The sequence below is a fragment of the Pseudopodoces humilis genome, chromosome 5, assembly GCF_049639895.1.
Source record: "Pseudopodoces humilis isolate 2021_Gansu_Grassland_sample_001 chromosome 5, ASM4963989v1, whole genome shotgun sequence".
NCBI lineage: Eukaryota > Metazoa > Chordata > Aves > Passeriformes > Paridae > Pseudopodoces > Pseudopodoces humilis.
In genome coordinates this window covers 72,223,055-72,248,281 of record NC_142204.1, presented here as the reverse complement: position 1 = coordinate 72,248,281, position 25,227 = coordinate 72,223,055, and the positions used below count along the sequence as shown (strand labels likewise).

The following is a 25,227-nucleotide window of genomic DNA, read 5'->3' as shown; positions in this document are numbered from 1 at the left end:
TTAATATTTGAAATATTTAAATATTTATTTTAAATATTTTAATAATTATTTTCATTATTCATTTTATTCTTTATTCTTTCTAACTGTATTAATTGTTATGATAATATTTTTATTTTTTAAAAAATATTATTATTTAATTTGATATTTTATTTTATTATTTATTATTCATTTCTATTTTATATATTTATATATTTATATATTTATATATTTATATAAATATATATAAATATTAAATAATAATATATTGTAATATTAATATTATATATTATAATATACTATATTATATGAATTATATTTATACATAAATATATAATAATAATATATTATAATATTAATATTATATATTATAATATTATATTATTATATTAATTATATATTATGATATTAAGGTAAATTAATATTATTTAATTCTATATTTAGATTACTATTATTATTTAAATATGTTATGAATATTATATATTATAATTTTAATATATTAGAATATTAATAATTTATAATATAAATATAAATAAATAATATCAAGTTTTAATAATAAAATATAATAAGTTATGATAACTATTAATATTATTATTAATATTCGTATTAATGTTAATATTAATATTTGTATTGATATTAACACTTGTATTAATATTAATATTAATATTTGTACTAATATTAATATTACTATTAATATTTATATTAATATTAATATATTCTACTACTATATAAAGATAAATAATATATAAATATTTATATATTGTTATTTATTAATTATTATCAATTATTATTTATCATTTACTATTAATCTCGGATCATTTCCGCATCCAAAGCATTCCCAAATTCCCAATTAAACCCTCCCGAATTCCCAAAATTCCCAGAAATCCATGGAAAAACTCAATCCCTCATTGGGAATAAACCGGAATTTCCACAGTTCCCAAAGCGGGGGGAGCGGAATCGATGAGGTCATTAATGGTTCATTAATCAAGCGGAATTAATTAATGAGTCCTCCCCGAGCCGTGAAGGTCGGGATAATGAAAATCCGGGAATTTCGGATTCCCAGCGGGAATTGGAGCGACTTTTCCATGGAAAAGGAAAAAATTCCAGGAGATGGGAACAAATGAAGGGAATTAATCTAATTAAAAAGAGGTTGGCATTAATTAATTCTGATTTTTAGGGATAAAGTTGATTCGGGTATTTTTAATATTTGGGTTTTTATTGTTTCTTGATTTATTTTGTTCTTGGTTTTCATTATTTATTGTTTATAAATTTATTAATTTGTATTAAAATGTTTTCTTTTTATTATTTATTCAATTATCATTATCTATTATTTATTACTTGTTTAATATTTAATATTTATAATTTATCATTCATTATTTAACGTTTATTATATATTATATATCATTTATAATTTATCATTTATTACTTATTAATTGATTTGTTATTTATTTCTAATTTCTAATTTCTATTTAATTTTTGCTATTTATTAATACTTATTAATTTATTATTTATTATTTGTTATATATTATTTGTTACTTATTATTTGTTATTTATTATTTATTGCTTAATGTTCATTATTTATTATTTATAATTTATTATTTATTAATTGATTTGTTATTTCTAATTTCTACTTATTTTTTACTATTTATTATTACTTAGTTCTTTATTATTTATTATTTATCATTTATTATTTATTTATAATTTATTATTTGTTAATTTACTTGTTATTTCTTATTTCTAATTTACATTTCTTTTTGCTATTTATTAATATTTATTAATAAATATTAAAATTAAATAAAATAAATATAAAATAAATATAAAATAAATATTAAATAAATATAAACATTTATTCATTATTATTTCTTTATTATTTCTTCTTCATAATTTATTATTTATCATTCATGATTCATTAATTATCGTTGATAATCTCATCCATTTTTATAAAAATATCTTTGATCTCTTTATTTAATTACTTATTGTTTCTTTTTATTATTTTTATTATTTATTATTTAGCATCGATTATTTATTATTTATAATTTATAATTTATAATTTATTATTTATTATAATATATTTAATATCGAATATTATACATTTAATATTGAATATTATATATTTAATATTTAATATTAAATATTTAATATTTAATATCAATATTTAGTATTTAATATTTAGTATTTAGTATTAATTAATTAATAAATTTCCTAATAATAATTTTATACCCCCTTGATTATTTTATTATTTATTGTTTACTCTTTATAATTTATTATTATTTATCACTTTATTAATTTTTGTAACAATCATTTTATATCTCATTATCAATTTGATTTTTTATTGTTTTTACTATTTATTATTTATTATTTATTATTCATTATTTCATTATTTCAGTATTCATTCTTAATTAATTTTCATTTCATATTTTTTAAATAAAATTATTAAATTTTCTTTATTTCATTGCTTATTATTTTTTCTTCTTATTCATTATTAATTACCCATTACTAATTATTTATTGTTTTATTAATTTTTAGAATATTTTTTAGATTTCATTATTTATTTATGTCATTATTTCTTTTTTTATTAATATTTTTATTACTTAATATTTTTATTCTTTCATTAATTTTTATAATACTATTTTAATTAATTAATTTAATTATTAATTTTTATTTATTAATAATAATGTTTATTTATTAATAAATTAAATGTATTATTGATTATTCTTAAATTAAAAAATTAATTAATTAATTTCCATTATTAATTGTTTGTTATTTCATTAATTATCACAATATTTTCAGATTTTATCTGAAAAATTGGGATGGGGCTGGGAAAGCCGGGAAAAATCAGGATGGGGCTGGAAAAATCGGGATGGGGCTGGAAAAATCGGGATGGGGATGGAAAACCTTGGAAGGGGCTGGAAAAGTTGGGATGGGGCTGGAAAAACCAGGATGGGGCTGGAAAACCTTGGAAGGGGCTGGGAAACCTTGGAAAGGGCTGGAAAATCTTGGAAAGAGCTGGAAAAACCAGGATGGGGCTGGAAAAACTGGGATGGGGCTGGAAAAAAATGGGATAGGGATGGAAAACTTTGGAAGAGGCTGAAAAATCTTGGAAGGGGCTGGAAAAGCCTCGGGATGGAGGCCGGGGATTGTGGGAAGAGGATTCTCATCCCTCGTTTTTCCTTTGGAATTCCCATCCCTGAGAATCCATATTCCTGGGATTTCCACTCTCATCCCTCATTTTTCCCTCGGAATTCCCATCCCTTGGGATATGAATTCTTGGGAATTCTTGGGATTTCCACTCTCATCCCTCGTTTTCCTTTGGAATTCCCATCCCTGGGAATCCACATTCCCATGGGATCCTCACTCTCATCCCTCGTTGTTCCAGGTGTTCCCATCCCTGGGAATCCACATTCCTGTGGGATTTCCACTCTCATCCTCCATTTTTCCAGGTGTTCCCATCCCTTGGGATCCACATTCCTGATTTTCCACTCTCATCCTCCATTTTTCCCTTGGAATTCTCATCCCTGGGAATCCACAGTCCTGTGGGATTTCTACTCTCGTCCCTCATTTTTCCCTCGGAATTCTCATCCCTCGGGATCTGAATTCCTGTGGGATCTCCACTCTCATCCTCCATTTTTCCTTTGGAATTCTCATCCCTCGGGATCCGCATTCCTGGGATTTCCACTCTCATCCCTCGTTTTTTCCTTTGGAATTCCCATCCCTCGGGATCCGCATTCCTGGGATCCTCACTCTCATCCCTCGTTTTTCCAGGTGTTCCCATCCCTTGGGATCCACATTCCTGATTTTCCACTCTCATCCTCCATTTTTCCCTTGGAATTCCCATCCCTCGGGATCTGAATTCCTGTGGGATCTCCACTCTCATCCTCCATTTTTCCTTTGGAATTCCCATCCCTCGGGATCCGCATTCCTGGGATTTCCACTCTCATCCCTCGTTTTTCCAGGTGTTCCCATCCCTGGGAATCCACATTCCTATGGGATTTCCACTCTCATCCTCCATTTTTCCAGGTGTTCCCATCCCTTGGGATCCACATTCCTGATTTTCCACTCTCATCCTCCATTTTTCCCTTGGAATTCTCATCCCTGGGAATCCACAGTCCTGTGGGATTTCTACTCTCATCCCTCATTTTTCCCTCGGAATTCTCATCCCTCGGGATCTGAATTCCTGTGGGATCTCCACTCTCATCCTCCATTTTTCCTTTGGAATTCTCATCCCTCGGGATCCGCATTCCTGGGATTTCCACTCTCATCCCTCGTTTTTTCCTTTGGAATTCCCATCCCTCGGGATCCGCATTCCTGGGATTTCCACTCTCATCCCTCGTTTTCCCTTGGAATTCCCATCCCTGGGAATCCACATTCCCATGGGATCCTCACTCTCATCCCTCGTTTTTCCAGGTGTTCCCATCCCTTGGGAATCCTCATTCCTGGGATTTCCACTCTCATCCCTCGTTTTTCCCTTGGAATTCCCATCCCTCGGGATCCGCATTCCTGGGATTTCCACTCTCATCCCTCGTTTTCCCTTGGAATTCCCAGCCCTGGGAATCCACATTCCCATGGGATCCTCACTCTCATCCCTCGTTTTTCCAGGTGTTCCCATCCCTGGGAATCCACATTCCTGGGATCTCCACTCTCATCCCTCATTTTTCCTTTGGAATTCTCATCCCTGGGAATCCAAATTCCTGGGATTTCCACTCTCATCCCTCGTTTTCCCTTGGAATTCCCAGCCCTGGGAATCCACATTCCCATGGGATCCTCACTCTCATCCCTCGTTTTTCCAGGTGTTCCCATCCCTTGGGAATCCGAATTCCTGGGATTTCCACTCTCATCCCTCGTTTTTCCCTCGGAGTTCCCATCCCTCGGGATCCGCATTCCCGCACTGCGATTGGAGCAGCCAATCCAAAGGAAATCCCGAGGAATTCCCAAAAGCTTCCCGGGGAAAAGCCGGCGGGACGTCGGAGCTCCGGAGGGATCTCTGGGATGGGGATCCGGAGATCCGGAGGTGGCGCTGGGATGGCCTCGGCCACCGCGGTGTCCCCGGTGTCACCAAATCCGGTGTCACCGGTGCCACCAACCTCGGTGTCACCGGTGTCACCAACCTCAGTGTCCCCAGTGCCACCAACCTCAGTGTCACCAGTGCCACCAACCTCAGTGTCACCAGTGTCACCAAACCCGGTGTCCTCAGTGCCACCAACCTCAGTGTCACCAGTGTCACCAAATCCGGTGTCACCAGTGCCACCAACCTCAGTGTCCCCACTGCCACCAACCTCAGTGTCCTCAGTGCCACCAACCTCAGTGTCACCAGTGTCACCAACCTCAGTGTCACCAGTGCCACCAGCCTCGGTGTCCCCAGTGCCACCAACCTCGGTGTCCCCAGTGCCACCAACCTCAGTGTCCCCAGTGCCACCATCCTCAGTGTCCCCAGTGGCACCAACCTCAGTGTCACCGGTGTCACCAAACCCGGTGTCCTCAGTGCCACCAGCCTCGGTGTCCCCAGTGCCACCAAACCCGGTGTCACCAGTGCCACCAACCTCAGTGTCACCAGTGCCACCAACCTCAGTGTCACCGGTGTCACCAAACCCGGTGTCCTCAGTGCCACCAACCTCAGGCATCATGGTGATCCCAGTGTCACCGATCTCGGTGTCCCCAGTGCCACCAATGAGGCTTGGTGTCCCCAGTGTCACCAACCTCAGCCACCGCAGTGTCCTCAGTGCCACCAACCTCAGTGTCCCCAGTGCCACCAACCTCAGCCACAGCGGTGTCCCCAGTGCTACCAACCTCAGTGTCCCCAGTGCCACCAAACCTGGTGTCCCTGGTGCCACCAACCTCGGCCACTGTGATGTCCCCACTGCCACCAGCCAGGCCCGGTGTCCCCAGTGCCACCAACCTTGGTGTCCCCAGTGCCGCTGACCACAGGCTCGGTGTCCCCAGTGCCACCAGCCTCAGTGTCCCCAGTGCCACTGACCACAGGCTCGGTGTCCCCAGTGTCACCCTGGGTCACCCTGGGGTCACTCTTGGGTCACCCCTGGGGTCACCTCTGGCTCCTGGGGGTCACTCCTGGACTTCCAGGGGTGACTCCAGCACATCCCACCGATGGCACTGGCACACAGCCCAACTCCAGTGTCCATCCCACACCACCCCAGTGTCCATCACCCACATTCCAGTGTCCACCACTCCCCACACCATTCCAGTGTCCATCACCCACATTCCAGTGTCCATCACTCCCCACACCATTCCAGTGTCCATCACTCACATTCCAGTGTCCATCCCATACCAGATGGACATCCCACCCCATTCCAGTGTCCATCACTGACACTCCAGTGTCCATCCCACACCACATGGATATCCCACCCCATTCCAGTGTCCATCACATCCCACCCCTCTCCACTGTCCATCACTCACATTCCAGTGTCCATCCCACCCCACTCCAGTGTCCACCCCCCCAGCGCTGTCCAGCCCAGCGCAGCACCCTGGACACGAGTGACCATCCCACACCAGCGCTGTGACCTCCCCAGCCCAGCCCTGCTGGTCCTGGTCCCAATCCCAATCCCGGTCCCAGAGCTGATCCCAGTCCCAATCCCAATCCCAGTCCCAGAGTTGATCCTGTTCCTGGTCCAAATCCTGGTCCCAGAGCTGATCCTGCTTCCAATCCCAGTCCCAGAGCTGATCCTGGTCCCGTTCCCAATCCCAGTCCTGGTCCCAGAGTTGATCCCAGTCCCAATCTCAATCCCGATCCCAGTCCCAGAGCTGATCCTGCTCCCAATCCCAATCCTGGTCCCAGAGCTGATCCTGTTCCCAATCCTAATCCCAATCCCAGTCCCAGAGCTGATCCCATTCTTGGTCCCAATCCCAATCCCAGTCCCAGAGCTGATCCTGCTCCCAATCCCAATCCTGGTCCCAGAGCTGATCCCACTTCCCATCCCAATCCTCGTCCCAGAGCTGATCCTGTTCCCAATCCTAATCCTAATCCCAGTCCCAGATCTGATCCCATTCTTGGTCCCAATCCCAGTCCCAGAGCTGATCCTATTCCTGGTGCCAATCCAGGTCCCAGAGCCACCCCCATTCCCATCCCAATCCCCATCCCAATCCCCATCCCAATCCCGGTCCCATTCCCAGCCCGGTCCCGGTGGGTGCGGACCCCTGGAGCGGGACGGCAGCGCTGCCAGCGGGGGCTGCAGGGACCGGAGGGGACACCGGGATGGGGACAGGGATGGGAACCGGGATGGAGACACCGGGATGGGGACACCGGGATGGGAACACCGGGATGGGAACACCGGGATGGGAACCGGGATGGAAACACCGGGATGGGAACAGGGATGGGAACCGGGATGGGAACACCGGGATGGAGACACCGGGATGGGGACACCGGGATGGGAACCGAGGCACCGAGGAGCGGGGCAGTGCGGACCCGGGCAGTGCAGCCCGTCGTGCCGGGCCCGTGGTGGGGAGAAGTTTGGGCAGCGGGGCCGGGAGAGGGCCGGGAGCGGGACTGGAACGGGCGAGATGCGGGGCCGGAGCGGGGCCGGGAGAAGGGCCGGGAGAGGGACCGGGAGCGGGACCGGGAGCGGGAACGGGGCCGGGAGCGGGCGGGATGCGGCTCGCGGCCAGTCCCGGTGCGGCGCCGAACCGGGTGAGGATCCGGGTGCGGATCGCGGCCGCTCTGAGAGAAGGTCGGGCCGGTCCGGGTGCGGATCGGGGCCGGTCTGGGCTGCGCATCCCAGCGCGGATCGGGGCAGCTCTGAGTGCGGATGGGGGCCGGTTTTTGGGTGCGGGTCGGGGCCGGTTTTTGGGTGCGGGTCGGGGCCGGTTTGGGCGATGATCGGGGCCGGTCCGGGCTGCGCATCCCGGAGCGGATCGGGGTCGGTTTGTTTGCGGGTCGGGGCCGGTTTTTGGGTACGGATCGGGGTCGGTTTGTTTGCGGGTCGGGGCCGGTTTGTTTGCGGGTCGGGGCCGCTCCGAGCGCAGATCGGAACCGCTCCGAGCTGCGCATCCCAACACGGGCAAATCGCGGCGGCGCTGCCGCTGCGGCTCCCGCTGCCCATCCCGGTGATCCCGGCTGCGGCTCCCGCTGCCCATCCCGGTGATCCCGGTGCGGCTCCCGCTGCCCATCCCGGCTCTCCCGCTGCCCATCCCGGCTCTCCCGCCGCCCATCCCGGCTCTCTCCGCGCTCCCTCCCGCCTCTCTCCGCGCTCTCTCCTCACTCACCGTCTGCTGCAGGTCGGGGATGCCGATGCGCACCACGATGGCGCCGGGCGCGGGCTCCTCCATGCGGGCCGGGGCCGCCAGCTTGGGCGAGCGGGGCCCTGCGGGGCCCCGGGCCGGCTCCAGGCGCGGCTCCTCCCGCAGGCCGGGGCTCGGCTCGCCGCTGCTGCCGGCGGCTCGGGGCTGGCGCTCGGCTGGAGGCTCGGCTGGCGGTGACTCGGGGCTCTCATGCTGGCTGCCCGCGGGGCTCAGAGGCATGCTCCGTGCGCCGCGGCGGGCGGCCCGCAGCCGCTGCCGCTGCCGCTCCGCTCCCGCTCCGGTACCGGCACCGGCACCGGCACCGGCACCGGCTCCGCCCGGGGCCCTGCGGGGAAAGGAGAGGGGTCAGCACGGGAAAGGACCGGGAGAGACATCCCGGATCTGCCGGGATGGGGAGAGGGAAAGGTTGGAATTGGAGAGGAAAGTGGGAGAGGATGGGTACGGATGTTCCCACAGGGATCTTCTGGAATGGCCTCCCACAGGAGGAAATCTGGGAAGGGACACCTGGGATGGACGTGGGCATTCCCACAGGGATGTTCTGGAATGTCCCCCAGGAAGAAATCTGGGAATGGGACACCTGGGATGGACGTGGGCATTCCCACAGGGATGTTCTGGAATGTCCCCCCAGGAAGAAATCTGGGAATGGGACACCTGGGATGGACGTGGGTATTCCCTCATGGATGTTCTGGAATGTCCCCCAGGAAGAAATCTGGGAATGGGACACCTGGGATGGACGTGGGTATTCCCACAGGGATGTTCTGGAATGTCCCCCCAGGAAGGGCCCTTCCTCGGGGGAAATCTGGGAATGGGACCCTTGGGATGGATTTGGACATTCCCACAGGGTTCTTATGGAATGTGCCCCCTCCCAGGGATGAAATCTGGGAATGGGACACCAGGGATGGACATGGATATTCCCTCATGGATCTTCTGGAATGTCCCCCAGGAAGAAATCTGGGAATGGGACACCTGGGATGGATTTGGACATTCCCACAGGGATTTTACGGAATGCGCCCCCTCCCAGGGATGAAATGGATGGACATGGGTATTCCCACATGGATATTCTGGAATGTCCCCCAGGAAGAAATCTGGGAATGTGACACCCAGGATGGAGGTGGGTATTCCCACATGGATCTTCTGGAATGTCCCCCAGGAAGAAATCTGGGAAGGGACCCCCGGATCCCACAAATTCCCCCATTTGCAAGGCCCATTCCCAGGAGAAATCTGGGATCAGCCTGGGAATCTCCCCAGGAATTCCCTGGAATTCTCCCACTAGGATCCATCCCCCACAAAGGCGCTTTGGGACCCCAGGCCACCCCTGAGGGATCAGGGGAAAAAAAAAACAGGAAAACCCCAAAATTCCAGCCAGGAAAACACACTTGGGAAGGAGAAAAAGCGGGATAAACAGGGAAAACCACGGGATGCTCCTGCCCCATGGCCTGGGATTGATGGAAAACCTTTTGGATCCATGTCCCCGATCCCTAATCCTCCTCACCCCTTTCCCAAATCCTGGATTTGATTTATTCCCATTTTTTTCCCCTCTCTCCGCCTCGTTATCCCACAAATGGAACGCTCCGGATGGGATTTTTCCTTTGGAATTTTTTTTTTTCCCCCTTTTTCCCCACCCTCATTAATTCCCAATAATTTTTAAGGGCTCCCGGTTGGGAAAGGTCGGAAAAAATTCCTCAGTGGAATAATTCCCCAAATGCCGTTTCCCCTCCTTAAATCGACTTCTCCGCTGATCAAATCCCAAAAAAATTCCACTTTTTTTTTCCCCAAAGAATCAACGGAATCTTTTAGGAATTCCAGAGGAGTCTCCTTCCGACAGCAGGGGATAAAAAAAGGTTGGAAAAGGATCCAAAGGGAGTTAGAAAAATATTCCAAGATTTTTTTTCCCCCCTGCAGCTGTGCTTGGATTTCTTAGAATTCCTTGGATCTCTGAGAATTCCTTGGATTTCTGAGCATTCCCAAGAGGCTCAGAGCAGAGCCAGAATTCCCAGATTTCCTGCCCTTCTTCCCAACATTTTGGGATTATAAATCCAGAGCCTTTCCCAAATTCCAGTGGCAGGATCAGCAATTCCATAGGGATCATCCCACTCCGGGATTCCTTTGGATTCGAGGTGACGGAGCCACCACCGCCCTTTGTTTATCCCAGAATTCCTCATGGAATCTGGCTGGGAAAAGGGGAATGGGCTGGGGAGACCTGGAAAGGATTTGAGGAATTTTTTGGAAATTTTTAAGGATTTTTTGGGATTTTTAGGGATTATTTTGGAGGGCATTTTTTAGGATTTTTTGGGGGGTTGGGGGGGATTTTTTTAGGATTTTTTGGGGATTTTTTGGGATTTGGCGGGGATTTTTTTGGGAATTTTTGGGGAAATTTTGGGGATTATTTTGGAGGGCATTTTTTAGGATTTTCTGGGTTTTTATTTATTTTTTGGGGATTGTTTTGTGATTTTTGGGGGGGTTGGGGAATTTTGGGGGGTTTTTGGGGGGATTTTTTTGGGATTTTTGGGGGATTTTAGGAGGGATTTTGGGGGGAATTTTTTTTGGGGACCATTTTTTTGGGAATTTGGGAGGATTTTTGGGATTTTTTTTAAATTATTTTTTGGGGATTTTTTGAGAGAAAGCATTTTTTGGGATTGGAACTTTTCCCTGGGATTGGAGCTTTTCCTTGGGATTGGAATTTTTCCCTGGGATTTGAACTTTTCCCTGGGATTTGAATTTTTCCCTGGGATTGGAATTTTTCCCTGGAATTTGAATTTTCCACTGGGCCTAGCGCTTTCCCCTGGCGGATTCAGGGTTAAATTCCCCCCGAGCTTTTCCTGGGAAAAACGGCCGGGAACATCAGGGCAGAGGGAGACCTGGGATCACTGGGATCACTGGGATCCCCCTGGGATCCCCCAGGATCGCTGGGATCGGGCCCAGGAAGATCCGGTGGGATTTTCCAGCCCTGGAATTGTCACTGCCCGGCCAGGCCGGAGAGCGGCCACGGATCCCAAACAATTCCCGTCCCTCCGGAGCCGGATCCAAACGTTCGGCCTGGATCAGGAATCTGGGAAGGATCAGGGATCCAATTCCTCTCCTGGAAAGATCAGGGATCCTGGAAAGATCTGGGATCCTGGAAAGATCAGGGATCCTGGAAAGATCTGGGATCCAATCCCTCTCCTGGAAGGATCAGGGATCCAATCCCTCTCCTGGAAGGATCAGGGATCCTGGAAGGATCTGGGATCCTGGAAAGATCTGGGATCCTGGAAAGATCAGGGATCCAATCCCTCTCCTGGAAGGATCAGGGATCCAATCCCTCTCCTGGAAGGATCAGGGATCCTGGAAGGATCTGGGATCCTGGAAAGATCTGGGATCCTGGAAAGATCTGGGATCCAAACCTGGAAGGATCAGGGTTCCTGGAAGGATCTGGGATCCTGGAAAGATCTGGGATCCTGGAAGGATCTGGGATCCTGGAAGGATCAGAGATCCAATCCCTTTCCTGGAAGGATCAGGAATCCAAACCTGGAACGATCAGGGATCCAAACCTGGAAGGATCAGGGATCCAAACCTGGAAGGATCAGGGATCCAAACCTGGAAGGATCAGGGATCCAATCCCTTTCCTGGAAGGATCAGGGATCCAAACCTGGAAGGATCAGGGATCCAAACCTGGAACGATCAGGGATCCAAACCTGGAAGGATCAGGGATCCAAACCTGGAAGGATCAGGGATCCAATCCCTTTCCTGGAAGGATCAGGGATCCAAACCTGGAAGGATCAGGGATCCAATCCCTTCACTGGAAGGATCAGGGGAGCTGAAGCCTCCCTTGAAGGATCAGGGATCTTGGAAGGATCAGGGAGCCTGGAAAGATCTGGGATCCAAACCTGGAAGGATCGGGGATCCAGAAGGATCAGGGATCCAAACCTGGAAGAATCTGGGGGCCAAACTCACTCCGGGAATTCTCAGAGGAGCCAAAGGCTCTCTTGGAAAGATCTGGGATCCTGGAAGGATCAGGGATGCTGGAAAGATCTGGGATCCTGGAAGGATCAGGGATGCTGGAAAGATCTGGGATCCTGGAAGGATCAGGGATCCAATCCCTCCCTGGGAAGGCTCGGGAATGTCACTTGGGAATGTCCCTTGGGAATGTCCCTTGGGAACGTCCCTTGGGAATGTTGTGAGAATGCCACTTGGGAACAGGGATGGGACAGGGACAGGGATGGGATGGGATCCATGGGATCCATGGGATGGGATCCATGGGATCCATGGGATCCATGGGATGGGACAGGAGAAGGGACAGGGACAGGGACAGGAGCAGAGAGAAGAAAAGGGGCAGGAAAGGGGGAAGGAGCGGGAAAAGGGACAGGGACAGTGTGGGGACAGGAATGGGGACAGTGTGGGGACAGGAACAGGGACATTATGGGGACAGGAACGGGGACAGGAACAGGGACAGGAAAAGGGGACAGGAATGGGGACAGTGTGGGGACAGGAACGGGGACAGGAAAAGGGGACAGGAAAAGGGGACAGGAAAAGGGGACAGGGAGAAAGAGCAGGAAAATGGAGAGGGACAGGAGCAGGAGAAAGGAAAAGGGACAGGGACAGGAATGGGGACAGGGGACAGGGACAGGAGCAGGGACAGGGACAGGGACAGGAGCAGGGACAGGAACAGGGACAGGAACAGGAACAGGGACAGGAACAGGGACAGGAGCAGGGACAGGAGCAGGGACAGGAGCAGGGACAGGGACAGGAATGGGGACAGGGGACAGGGACAGGAGCAGGGACAGGGACAGGGACAGGAGCAGGGACAGGAGCAGGGACAGGGACAGGAATGGGGACAGGAGCAGGGACAGGAGCAGGGACAGGGACAGGAATGGGGACAGGAGCAGGGACAGGGACAGGAATGGGGACAGGAGCAGGGACAGGAACAGGAATGGGGACAGGAGCAGGGACAGGATCATGAGAAAGGAAAAACGACAGGGACAGGAGTAGGAGGAGGGACAGGAGCAGGGGACAGGGACAGGGGACAGGGACAGGAGCAGGGGACAGGGACAGGGAGGGACAGGGACAGGGGACAGGGACAGGGACGGGACAGGAACAGGGACAGGGAGAAGCAGCAGGAAAAGGGACAGGGACAGGATCAGGATTGTCCTCCCTGGAGTCCCCGCCGTGCAAGGACACGGGGACATCTCGGGGACATCACGGGGACATCGCGGGGACATCGCGGGGACATCGCGGGGACATCGATCACCCTCGGGCGGCCGCAGCGTCCCCGCAGCGTCCCCAGCGCCTGCCGGGAAATTCCATCGATTTTCCCTCTCCCGCTTTTCCAGGGGCACTGGGACACCGGGAATTCAAGGGTGACATGGGGACACCGCAGGGGGGGGGACAGCAATGTCCCCAAATGTCCGGCACAGGGACATTCCCCGAGCCCCCCAACAGGGCAGAATTCCCGAGGGAGGGTTTTTTGGGGGGATTTTGCTTGGGATTTTGCGGATTTCTGGGATAGAATCCGGGAATTGCGGAAGGGTTTGGGATGGGACGTTAAAAATCAGCTCAGGGTCACCTCCCGCTGTCCCGGGATGATCCAAACCCCATCCAGGGGCACTTCCAGGGATTTGGGGCAGCCACAGCTGCTCTGGGAATTCCCAAATCCCACCCCAATTCCCCTTTTCCAATCTGGAGCCATTCCCTGGCTCCTGCCCCTCCAGGCCTTTCCCAAATTCCAGCTCTCCCAGAGCCCCTCCAGGCCCTGGAATGTGCTGGAAGCTCTCCCTGGATCCTTCCCTTCTCCAGGAGAACATTCCCAGCTCTCCCAGCCTGGCTCCAGAGCCTGACATTGGATCCATCTCCTCTCCAAGAAATTTTGGGATCCAAGGGCTTCCCTTGCAATCTCAGGAAGCCACCAAGGCTCTCCCTTCCCTTTCCCTCTCTTTCCCATCCCCATTTCCCAGAAAAATCCCTCGGGATGGATTCGGAGCATCCCAAATCCCAGAATCCCGGAATGGTTTGGGATGGGATCCAGGGACCTTCAATCCCACCCCATTCCAATCCCACCATCCCAGGCTGCTCCGAGCTTTCCTTGGACATTCCTGGGATCCAGGGGCAGCCCCAGCGGCTCTGGGAATTCCATTCCAGCCGGGAATTCCTTCCCAAATTCCCCAATCTGGAGCCGTTCCCTGTGTCCTGTCCTTTGGAATCCTTTGGAATTTTTCCCTCTCCCTTTTTCCCGCAGTTTCTGGGAAGCCGAAATTAGGTCAGCCCAGAGCTCCCGGCTGAACATTCCCGATTTTCCCGGCAGAGCTGCTCCGGCCCTGCCCGGCCCTTCCGGGATGACCCCAGAGTCTGGTGCCGCAAAATCCCCAAATTCCCGGCTGTGCCAGCCCCTGGAGAGAGGTCTGGGGACAGGAGAGGGATTTGGGGACAGGAGAGGGATTTGGGGACAGATTTGGGGACAGGAGAGGGATTTGGGGACAGATTTGGGGACAGGAGAGGGATTTGGGGACAGATTTGGGGACAGGAGAGGGATTTGGGGACAGATTTGGGGACAGGAGAGGGATTTGGGGACAGATTTGGGGACAGGGGAGGGATTTGGGGACAGATTTGGGGACAGGAGAGGGATTTGGGGACAGGGCAGGGATTTGGGGACAGGAGAGGGATTTGGGGACAGGGCAGGGATTTGGGGACAGGAGAGGGATTTGGGGACAGATCTGGGGACAGGAGAGGGATTTGGGGACAGATTTGGGGACAGGAGAGGGATTTGGGGACAGATCTGAGGACAGGAGAGAGGTTTTGGGGACAGGAAAGATTTGGGGACAGGAGAGGGATTTGGGGACAGGAGAGATTTGGGGACAGATTTGGGGACAGGAGAGATTTGGGGACAGATTTGGGGACAGGAGAGATTTGGGGACAGGAGGGAGGTTTGGGGACTGCAGATTTGGGGACAGGACAGATTTGGGGACAGATTTGGGGACAGGAGAGATCTGGGGACAGATTTGGGGACAGGAGGGAGGTTTGGGGACAGGAGAGAGGATTTGGGAACAGGGCAGGGATTTGGGGACAGGACAGGGAATGGGGATAGGAGAGGATTTGGGGACAGGACAGATTTGGGGACACAGCAGGGATTTGGGGACAGGACAGGACAGATTTGGGGACAGGGCACAGATTTGGGGACAGGAAGGAGGTCTGGGGAACAGGACAAGGATTTGGGGACGGCAGATCTGGGGACAGGGCAGGGATTTGGGGACAGGAAGGAAGGTTGGGGATGGATTTGGGGACAGGAGAGGGAAAGGGGACAGAGATTTGGGGACAGGAGAGAGGATTTGGGGACAGGACACAGATTTGGGGACAGGACACAGATTTGGGGACAGGAGAGAGGATTTGGGGACAGGACATAGATCTGGGGAGGTCTGGGTGACAGGAGAGAGGATTTGGGGACAGGGCAGATTTGGGGACAGGACAGATTTGGGGACACAGCAGGGATTCGGGGACAGAAATGAAGTTTGGGGACAGGGCACAGATTTGGGGACAGGAAGGAGGTTTGGGACAGGACAGATTTGGGGACAGGGCAGGGATTGGGAATGGCTCCTGTGGATCGGGAATGGCTCCTGTGGATCGGGAATGGCTCCTGTGGATCGGGAATGGCTCCTGTGGATCGGGAATGGCTCCTGTGGATCGGGAATGGCTCCTGTGGATCGGGAATGGCTCCTGTGGATCGGGAAGGGCCCCTCGGGATCGGGAAGGGCCCCTCGGGATCGGGAATGGCCCCTCGGGATCGGGAAGGGCCCCTCGGGATCGGGAAGGGCCCCTCGGGATCGGGAAGGGCCCCTCGGGATCGGGAATGGCCCCTCGGGATCGGGGGCTCCCATCCCGCTCCAGCTCCGTATCCATGGGAACATTCCCGGCACCGTCCCCATGGAAACCGCAGCGGCACCGGCGGGACCTGAGCACGGGGACAGAGGGACAGGGACAGAGGGACAGAGGGACAGAGGGACAGGGGGACAGAGGGACAGAGGGACAGGGGGACAGAGGGATAGAGTGACAGGGACAGAGGGACAGAGGGACAGAGGGACAGAGGGACAGAGGGACAGAGGGACAGGGACAGAGGGACAGAGGGACAGGGGGACAGAGGGACAGGGACAGGGGGACAGAGGGACAGAGGGACAGAGGGACAGGGACAGAGTGACAGGGGGACAGGGGGACAGAGGGACAGGGACAGGGGGACAGAGGGACAGAGGGACAGAGGGACAGGGGGACAGGGAGACAGGGGGACAGAGGGACAGGGACAGAGGGACAGGGGGACAGAGGGACAGGGGGATAGAGGGACAGAGGGACAGAGGGACAGAGACAGAGGGACAGAGGGACAGGGGGACAGGGGGACAGAGGGACAGAGGGACAGAGGGACAGAGACAAAGGGACAGAGGGACAGGGACAGAGGGACAGGGGGACAGGGACAGAGGGACAGGGGGACAGAGGGACACAGGGACACAGGGACAGAGGGGACAGAGGGGACAGAGGGACAGAGGGACAGGGACAGAGGGACAGAGGGACAGGGGTACAGGGGGACAGAGGGACAGAGGGACAGAGGGACAGGGACAGAGGGACAGGGGGACAGAGGGACAGGGACAGGGGGACAGAGGGACAGGGACAGAGGGACAGAGGGACAGAGGGACAGAGACAGAGGGACAGGGGGACAGGGGGACAGAGGGACAGAGGGACAGAGGGACAGAGGGACAGGGGGACAGGGGGACAGAGGGACAGAGGGACAGAGGGACAGAGGGACAGGGGGACAGAGGGACAGAGGGACAGAGGGACCAGGGACAGAGGGACAGAGGGACAGAGGGACAGGGACAGAGGGACAGGGACAGAGTGACAGGGGGACAGAGGGACAGGGGGACAGAGACAGAGGGACAGGGGGACAGAGGGACAGGGACAGAGGGACAGGGGGACAGAGGGACAGGGGGACAGAGGGACAGGGGGACAGGGACAGAGGGACAGGGGGACAGAGGGACAGGGGGACAGAGGGACAGAGGGACAGAGGGACAGGGACAGAGGGACAGGGGGACAGAGACAGAGGGACAGAGGGACAGGGGGACAGAGGGACAGAGGGACAGAGGGACAGAGGGACAGAGGGACAGAGGGACAGGGGGACAGGGACAGAGGGACAGGGGGACAGAGACAGAGGGACAGGGGGACAGGGGGACAGAGGGACAGGGGGACAGAGGGACAGAGGGACAGAGGGGACAGAGGGGACAGAGGGACAGAGGGACAGAGGGACAGGGGGACAGAGGGACACAGGGACACAGGGACAGAGGGGACAGAGGGGACAGAGGGGACAGAGCTCTCCCTTTCCAGGACAGGAAAAAATCCCACCAGGAGCCGAGCAGGGAGTCAGAGCCTTCCCGGATCCCACAAATCCCGGGGATCCCACAGATCCAGGGGATCCCACAGATCCCGGGGATCCCACAAATCCTGGGGATCCCACAGATCCCGGGGATCCCACAAATCCTGGGGATCCCACAAATCCCGGGGATCCCACAGATCCCGGGGATCCCACATTCCCTGGACAGGAACAGCCCCTCCCATCCCAGGCCCCCAGCAGCTCCCGGCCGGAGCATTCCCATGGATCGGGACAGGAGCAAGGCCGGAGCTCCCAAATCCCACCGGGAACACTCAAATCCCGCAATTCCCGCTCTCATCCCAGGAAATCCCGCTCTTCCCAGCCAGGAGAGCCCCGGGAAGAGCCCGGGATGTGTCCCAGAATCCCAAAAAACCGGGAATCCCCAGGAATCCCTGAAACCACCTGGATGCAATTCCCGCCAGAGCTCATCCCGGGATTGGGATCTCACCTATTCCCGGGAATTCGGTGCTGACGGAGGGGTTGGAGCTATCCAGAGCCGGTTCCAGGCTGTTTTCCAGCCGGGAAAAACATCCTGGAGAAATCCCGGAGCCGACCTGCCCCCCCCCGGGCCCGGCCCCGTTAATCGGGATCAGCCGCGCTCCATCTGCTCGTCTGGGATGGAGCCGCTAATCAGGGCCAGTGTCCCCCCCTGCCAGCCCGGGAAAAACCGGGAAAAACCGGGAAAAATCTGGGAATCGCGGAGGAATTACGGGAATCGCGGAGGAATTACGGGAATCACGGAGGAATTCACGGAATTGGGGTGAAATAGTTGGGATGGTGACGCTAATTGGGTCCAGAGTGTCCCCCCCTGCCAGCCTGGGAAAAACAGGGAAAAATCTGGGAATCGTGGAGGAATTCCAGGAATTGTGGAGGAATTATGGGAATCATGGAGGAATTACGGGAATCGCGGAGAAATTCTGGGAATTGGGGTGAAATAGTTGGGATGGTGACGCTAATCAGGGCCAGTGTGTCCTGCCAGCCCGGGAAAAACCGGGAAAAATCTGGGAATCACAGAGAAAATCCGGGAATTGTGAAGGAATTCCTGGGAATTGGGGAGGAATTCTGGGAATCGTGGAGAAACTCCAGGAATCAGGAAGAAATTCCAGGAACTGGGGAGAAATTCCAGGAATCGGGAAGAAATCCTGGGAATTGCTGCAAAATCCCAAGAATTGGGGAGAAATCCTGGGAATCACGGAGAAATCACAGGAATCATGGAAAGATTCCAGGAACTGCTGCAAAATTCCAGGAATCAGAGAGAAATTCTGGGAATCGGGGAGAAATTCCTGGAATTACAGAGAAATTCTGGGAATCACGGATAAATTCCAGGAATCAGAGAGAAATTCTGGGAATCAGGGAGAAATTCCTGGAATCACAAAGAAATCACCGGAATCACAGAGAAATTCCAGGAATCGTGGAGAAAATCTGGGAATCATGGAGAAATTCCAGGAATAGGGAGAAATTCAGGGAATCAGGGAGAAATCCTGGGAATCGGGGAGAAATTGAAGGAATCGCATAAAAATTCCAGGAATCACATAAAAATTCCAGGAATCACAGAGAAATTCCAGGAGCCAGGGGGAAATCCCGGGAATCGGGGAACGGCGCCATTCCCGATCCTGCGAGTCTGGCACCAGCTGGAGACTCCAGACGCGCATTCCAGCGGGAGAACAGCTTGGGAAAGCTCCCACATTCCCACATTCCCACATTCCCACATTCCCACATTCCCACATTCCCACATTCCCAGCCGGCAGGGAAGCGCCTGCAGCACCCAGAGCGGCAAAATGGGGCTGGGAATAGTCGGGAATGGCCGGGAATTGCTGGGAATTGCTGGGAATGGCTCTGGTGGAGCCTTTCCCAGCTTTTTCCAGTTTTTCCAGCCTTTCCCAGTTTTTCCCAGCCTTTCCCAACGTTTCCCATTCCCGTTCCTTCCCACAGGGATCGCTCTGAGCCCTTCCAGCCTTTCCCAGTTTTCCAGCCTTTTCCAGCCTTTCCCAGTTTTTCCCAGCCTTTCCCAACGTTTCCCATTCCCGTTCCTTCCCACAGGGATCGCTCTGAGCCCTTCCAGCCTTTCCCAGTTTTCCAGCCTTTTCCAGCTTTTTCCAGCCTTTCCCAACTTTTTCCATTCCCGTTCCTGTCTGCACAGACCAGTCTGAGCCTTTCCAGCCCTTCCCAGTTTCCAGGCTTTTCCAGCCTTTTCCAGCCTTTCCCAGTTTTCCCCATTCCCATTCCTGGACCAGTTTCCCGGCTGGATCCCTCATTCCCAACCCACATTCCCGGAGATCCCAGGGAAAAGCTTACCTGGAATGTGTCACGGGCAGGGCTCACAGCGCTCCCTCCTCATCCACCTGCGGGGACAGAGCGGGACACGTCAGGGAATTCCTGGGAATGTTGGGAATTCCTGGGAATGTTGGGAATTCCTGGGAATGTTGGGAATGCATCCCTGCCATGGCAGGAGGGTGGGAATGGGAGAATTCCCAGAGAAGTCACAGCAGGGACAGGGAAGGTCGACTCTGGATTCACAAGGAAAATTCCAGGCCCTGAGAATTCCCAACACAGGAACTCATCCTTATCCCAAAAATTCCCGCCACGGGAGCAAATCCTTGTCCCGAGAATTCCCACCACACGAACCCATCCTTATCCCAGGAATTCCTGCCACACAAACCAGTCCTTATCCCAAGAATCCTCCACCTTTCCCACCCTGGATCACTGGGATCCTCCAATGGGATCTTCCACTTTTCCTACTCCGGATCCCAGTGATCCTCCACTTTTCCCACCCTCAATCAGTGGGATCCTCCATTTTTCCCATCCAGATCAGTGGTATCCTCCAGCACTTTTTCCATCCTGGATCATTGGGATCCTCCACCTTTCCCACTCTGGAAAACTGGAATCCTGCACTTTTCCCAGTCCAGATCACTGGGATCCTCCACTTTTCCCACCATGGATCACTGGGATCCTCCACTTTTCCCAGACCAGATCACTGGGATCCTTCACTTTTCCCACTCCGGATCACTGGGATCCTCCACTTTTCCCACCATGGATCACTGGGATCCTCCACTTTTCCCAGTCTGGATCACTGGGATCGTCCACTTTTCCCAGTCTGGATCAGTGGAATTCTCCACTTTTCCAACCCAGATCACTGGGATCCTCTACTTTTCCCAGACCAGATCACTGGGATCCTCCACTTTTCCCACCATGGATCACCGGGATCCTGCACATTTCCCAGTCCAGATCACTGGGATCCTCCACTTTTCCCAGCATGGATCACTGGGATCCTGCACTTTCCCACTCCGGATCACTGGGATCCTGCACTTTTCCCACTCTGGAAAACTGGGATCCTGCACATTCCTCAGCATGGATCACTGGGATCCTCCAGCACTTTTCCCACCTGGATCAGTGGAATTCTCCACTTTTCCAACCCAGATCAATGGGATCCTCCACTTTTCCCACTCCAGATCAGTTGGAACCTCCAGCACTTTTCCCAGCATGGATCACTGGGATCCTGCACATTTCCCAGTCCAGATCACTGGAATCCTGCACATTTCCCAGTCCAGATCACTGGAATCCTGCACATTTCCCAGTCCAGATCACTGGAATCCTGCACATTTCCCAGTCCAGATCACTGGAATCCTGCACATTTCCCAGTCCAGATCACTGGGATCCTGCACATTTCCCAGCATGGATCACTGGGATCCTGCACATTTCCCAGTCCATATCACTGGGATCCTGCACCTTTCCCACTCTGGAAAATTGGAATCCTGCACATTTCCCACTCCGGATCACTGGGATCCTTCACTTTTCCCAGTCCAGATCAGTGGGATCCTCCACTTTTCCCAGTCCAGATCAGTGGGATCCTCCACTTTTCCCAGCATGGATCACTGGGATCCTGCACTTTTCCCAGTCCAGATCAGTGGGATCCTCCACTTTTCCCACTCTGGAAAACTGGGATCCTCCACTTTTCCCACTCTGGATCAGTGGGATCCTGCACTTTTCCCAGTCCAGATCACCGGGATCCTCCATTTTTCCCAGCCTGAATCACTGGGATCCTACACTTTTCCCAGTCCAGATCAGTGGGATCCTTCACTTTTCCCAGTCCAGATCAGTGGGATCCTCCACTTTTCCCACTCTGGAAAACTGGGATCCTCCACTTTTCCCACTCTGGATCAGTGGGATCCTGCACTTTTCCCAGTCCAGATCACCGGGATCCTCCATTTTTCCCAGCCTGAATCACTGGGATCCTACACTTTTCCCAGTCCAGATCAGTGGGATCCTCCACCTTTCCCACTCCAGATCAGTGGGATCCTCCACTTTTCCCACTCTGGAAAACTGGGATCCTCCACTTTTCCCACTCTGGATCAGTGGGATCCTGCACATTTCCCACTCCAGATCACTGGGATCCTCCAGCACTTTTCCCACCCAGATCACTGGGATCCTCCACTTTTCCCACTCTGGAAAACTGGGATCCTCCACTTTTCCCAGCATGGATCACTGGGATCCTGCACTTTTCCCACTCCAGATCACCAGGATCCTCCACCTTTCCCATTCCCCTCTCCCAGGCCATGTCCAGGTCTCATTCCCGGCTCATTCCCAAACCCCCCCACTCGGGATCACCCCTTTTCCTTCCTCCTCGGGGCCTGCTCCCACCTCCAGCCCGGAATTTCAGGAAGAGCATCCGGGGAATGGGAACAGCTCATCCAGGGAGCCTCCGGCACCGCTCGGGAAAGCTCCGCTCCGGGCGAGCGTTGAAATGGCTGCTGCTTCTCCGGGAATTAAAAATGCATGGCTTGGGAATTCTCGGAGCTCCGCAGCTGCTGGGAGCCGGGAAGGGGGGGGAAGGGGGGGAAAAAGTGGGAAAAAGCAGGAAAAAAGCGGGAAAAAAGCGGGAAAAGGGCCTTGCCCAGGCTGCCCTTTGTGCCCCAAAACTCCTGGAGCGCCACGTGGGTGTCCGGCCCAAATCCTGGGAATGTTTCCCAAGGTCTCCTCTTTCCTGCACCTGGAAAAGCGGCGGAAAAACGCTGGCGAAATTCCCGAGGGTTTGGAGCGGACGCAGCTGCCGCCGGAGAGGCTCCAGGGGGACATTTTTGGGATTTGTGTAGGACCTACAAGAATTGGCCTTGAGATTCCCGGGAATATCCAGGGAATGGAGATATCCGAGCTCCTCTGGTTTGAGGATGAGGAAAACCAACCCCCACTGCCTCCATCCCACCGGGAACATCCCAAAATCCTGGATTTTCCAGCCTGGAAAGGACAGGGAACAACTCTGGGCCTCCCACCCCGAGCTTGGGTGCTTCCCATAAAACAACAAATCCCAGGAAAGGCCAAAACGCGAGGGAAGAGCGGTCGAAGGGCGAGGAAAACTGGCAGGAATGAGGAGAAAAAGGCGGAATCGCCACCTTGGGATGGGATAAATGAGAGGGGAGCGGGATAAGAGCCGGGATATCCTGAGGAGGAGCGGAAAATCCCACGGGATCCGGCACGAAGGGAGAGGAAACGCTTCCCGGCCTGGCAGGAAGCTCCAAGGAGCCAATTCCCAGCCGGATCCAGAGGTTCCGGAGGCTGAGGCGCCCCCCGGGGTGGCTCTGGAGGTCATCCCGGCTCCGGGAGGGATTTTCCGGCTCATCCCGGGTCTTTCCAGCCCGTCCTCAGCTCTCCGGTGAGGCCCGGCTGGAATTCCAGGCCTGGGAATGCGCGTCCCGCCATTCCAGAGGGGCCGGGGAGGCGATTCCGGAGCTGATTCTCGGCTCCAAGGAATTCAGCTCGGCCCAGGGAATGAGGGATGCTGGTGAGCTGGGATGGATCCAGGCTGGATCCCAGCCCTGACATTCCTGAGGATCCTGGGACTCCTGTTCCCATCCCAATCCTCACATTCCCAAAGGATTCTGGGTTTTGGGATTCTCATTCCCATCCCAACCCTCACATTCACATTCCCAAAGGATCCTGGGATTCTCATTCCCATCCCAACCCTGACATTCCCAAAGGATCCTGGATCCTGGGATTCTCATTCCCATCCCAACCCTGACATTCCCAAAGGATCCTGGATCCTGCCAGGGATTCTCATTCCCATCCCAATCCTCACATTCCCAAGGATCCTGGATCCTGGGATTCTTGTTCCCATCCCAATCCTCACATTCACATTCCCGAGGATCCTGGGATTCTCATCCCTGTCCCAACCCTCACAATCCCAAACGATTCTGGGTTTTGGGATTCTCATTCCCATTCCAACCCTGACATTCCCAAAGGATCCTGGAATTCTCATTCCCATCCCAACCCTCCCATTCCCGAGGATCCTGCTGTCCATGGATCCACAGGGACCTTGCTCATCCCGGCAGGAACAGCTCCAGGGAGGCTGGAATTCCTCCTTTTCCCACACGGCGATCCCGCCTTTTCCATCTTTAAGCCTCTCGCCCAGAAATTCCCATTTTTTTTCCGGTTTTCCTTTCCCCAGCACCTCCCGAGGGTGACACGATCCCAGCTGGAGACACCTCGGGAATGTCGGGAACGCTCAGGGAGATCTCGGTGGGATTCTCACGGATCCATCCCAGAACTCCGGGAACACCCCCAAAAAAAGGGACAAAACCATTCCAGGAGCTCTGGAAACGCGGGGAATTCCCGGGAAACCAAACAAACCGAGCCCAGATTTTCTGGGAAAACCAAACTCATCCATGGACCCCGGAAAAAATCGGGAAAAATCCCCGAGATCCAACGGGATCCTCCAAAGGATCGGGAAACACCAGGGAAAGGACGCGGCTCTCAGATTCCCGGGATGCTGGAATCCCTTTTCCAGCTGGGAATTATTCCAAGGCCGCGGCGGCGGGGCCGGGAAGGGCAGCGCTTCCTCCAGGAGGGAACAACGGAGCTTCCGGCCATTCTTCCCGCTCCCCTGAGGGCTTCCAGAAAAAGCAGAGAAATTCCAGGCCTGGAAGTTGAAATCATTCCCAAAAAAAAAAAAAGGCAGGAATGCCAGCCCTTCCCAAGGGATGCGGGGAGGAGGGAGCCGGAGCTTTTGGGGTTTTCCGTGCCCCGAATCCGAACCCATCTTGGTTCTTCTGGAGGGAGAATCCTGGAGTGGGAATTCCACTGGAATTTGGAATGGGAATTCCCGGGAATTCCCGGATGTGGCGCTCGGGGCTGGGGAAAAGGTGGGGAGCGGGCGCGGCTTGGGCTCGGTGGCCTTGGAGGGATTTTCCAAAATAAATTCTGGGATTCTGGGATTTGAGGTTCTGGGATTCTGGAATCTGGGATTTGAGGTTCTGGGATTTGGGGGTTCTGGGATTCTGGAATCTGGGATTTGGGGTTCTGGGATTTGGGGGTTCTGGGGTCCTGAAATCTGGGATTTGAGGTTCTGGGATTTGGGGGTTTGGGGTCCTGGGATCCTGGATTCTGGGATTCTGGGATTTGGGGGTTCTGGGATCCTGGATTCTGGGATCTGGGGTTCTGAGATTCTGGGATTTGTGGGTTCTGGAATCTGGGGTTCTGGGATTTGGGTGTTCTGGGATTCTGGGATTTGGGGGTCCTGGGATCCTGGATTCTGGGATTCTGGGATTTGGGTGTTCTGGGATTCCGGATTCTGGGATTTGGGGGTTCTGGGATCCTGGATTCTGGGATTCTGGAATTCTGGGATTCTGAGACTTTCTGGG

The 25,227-nt window shown here is 52.1% G+C and overlaps 1 protein-coding gene across 4 annotated transcripts in view; it reads right to left on the bottom strand.

Moving 5' to 3' along the window:
- The window catches only part of SHANK3 (SH3 and multiple ankyrin repeat domains 3), a 158,855-nt gene that overhangs the window by 125,019 nt on the left and 8,609 nt on the right, over positions 1 to 25,227 (bottom strand). For 2 of the 4 annotated variants that reach the window (XM_088054770.1, XM_088054771.1), the window contains exons 2-3: positions 19,892 to 19,938; positions 8,188 to 8,548 (exon numbers count right to left, since the gene is read on the bottom strand). In XM_088054770.1, the coding sequence (XP_087910896.1) occupies positions 8,188 to 8,442 (255 nt within the window). In that variant the 5' untranslated portion in view covers positions 8,443 to 8,548; positions 19,892 to 19,938. Of the gene's footprint in view, positions 1 to 8,187; positions 8,549 to 19,891; positions 19,939 to 25,227 lie in introns of those variants that run through there. The other 2 variants (XM_088054774.1, XM_088054773.1) reach the window with 1 other exon arrangement.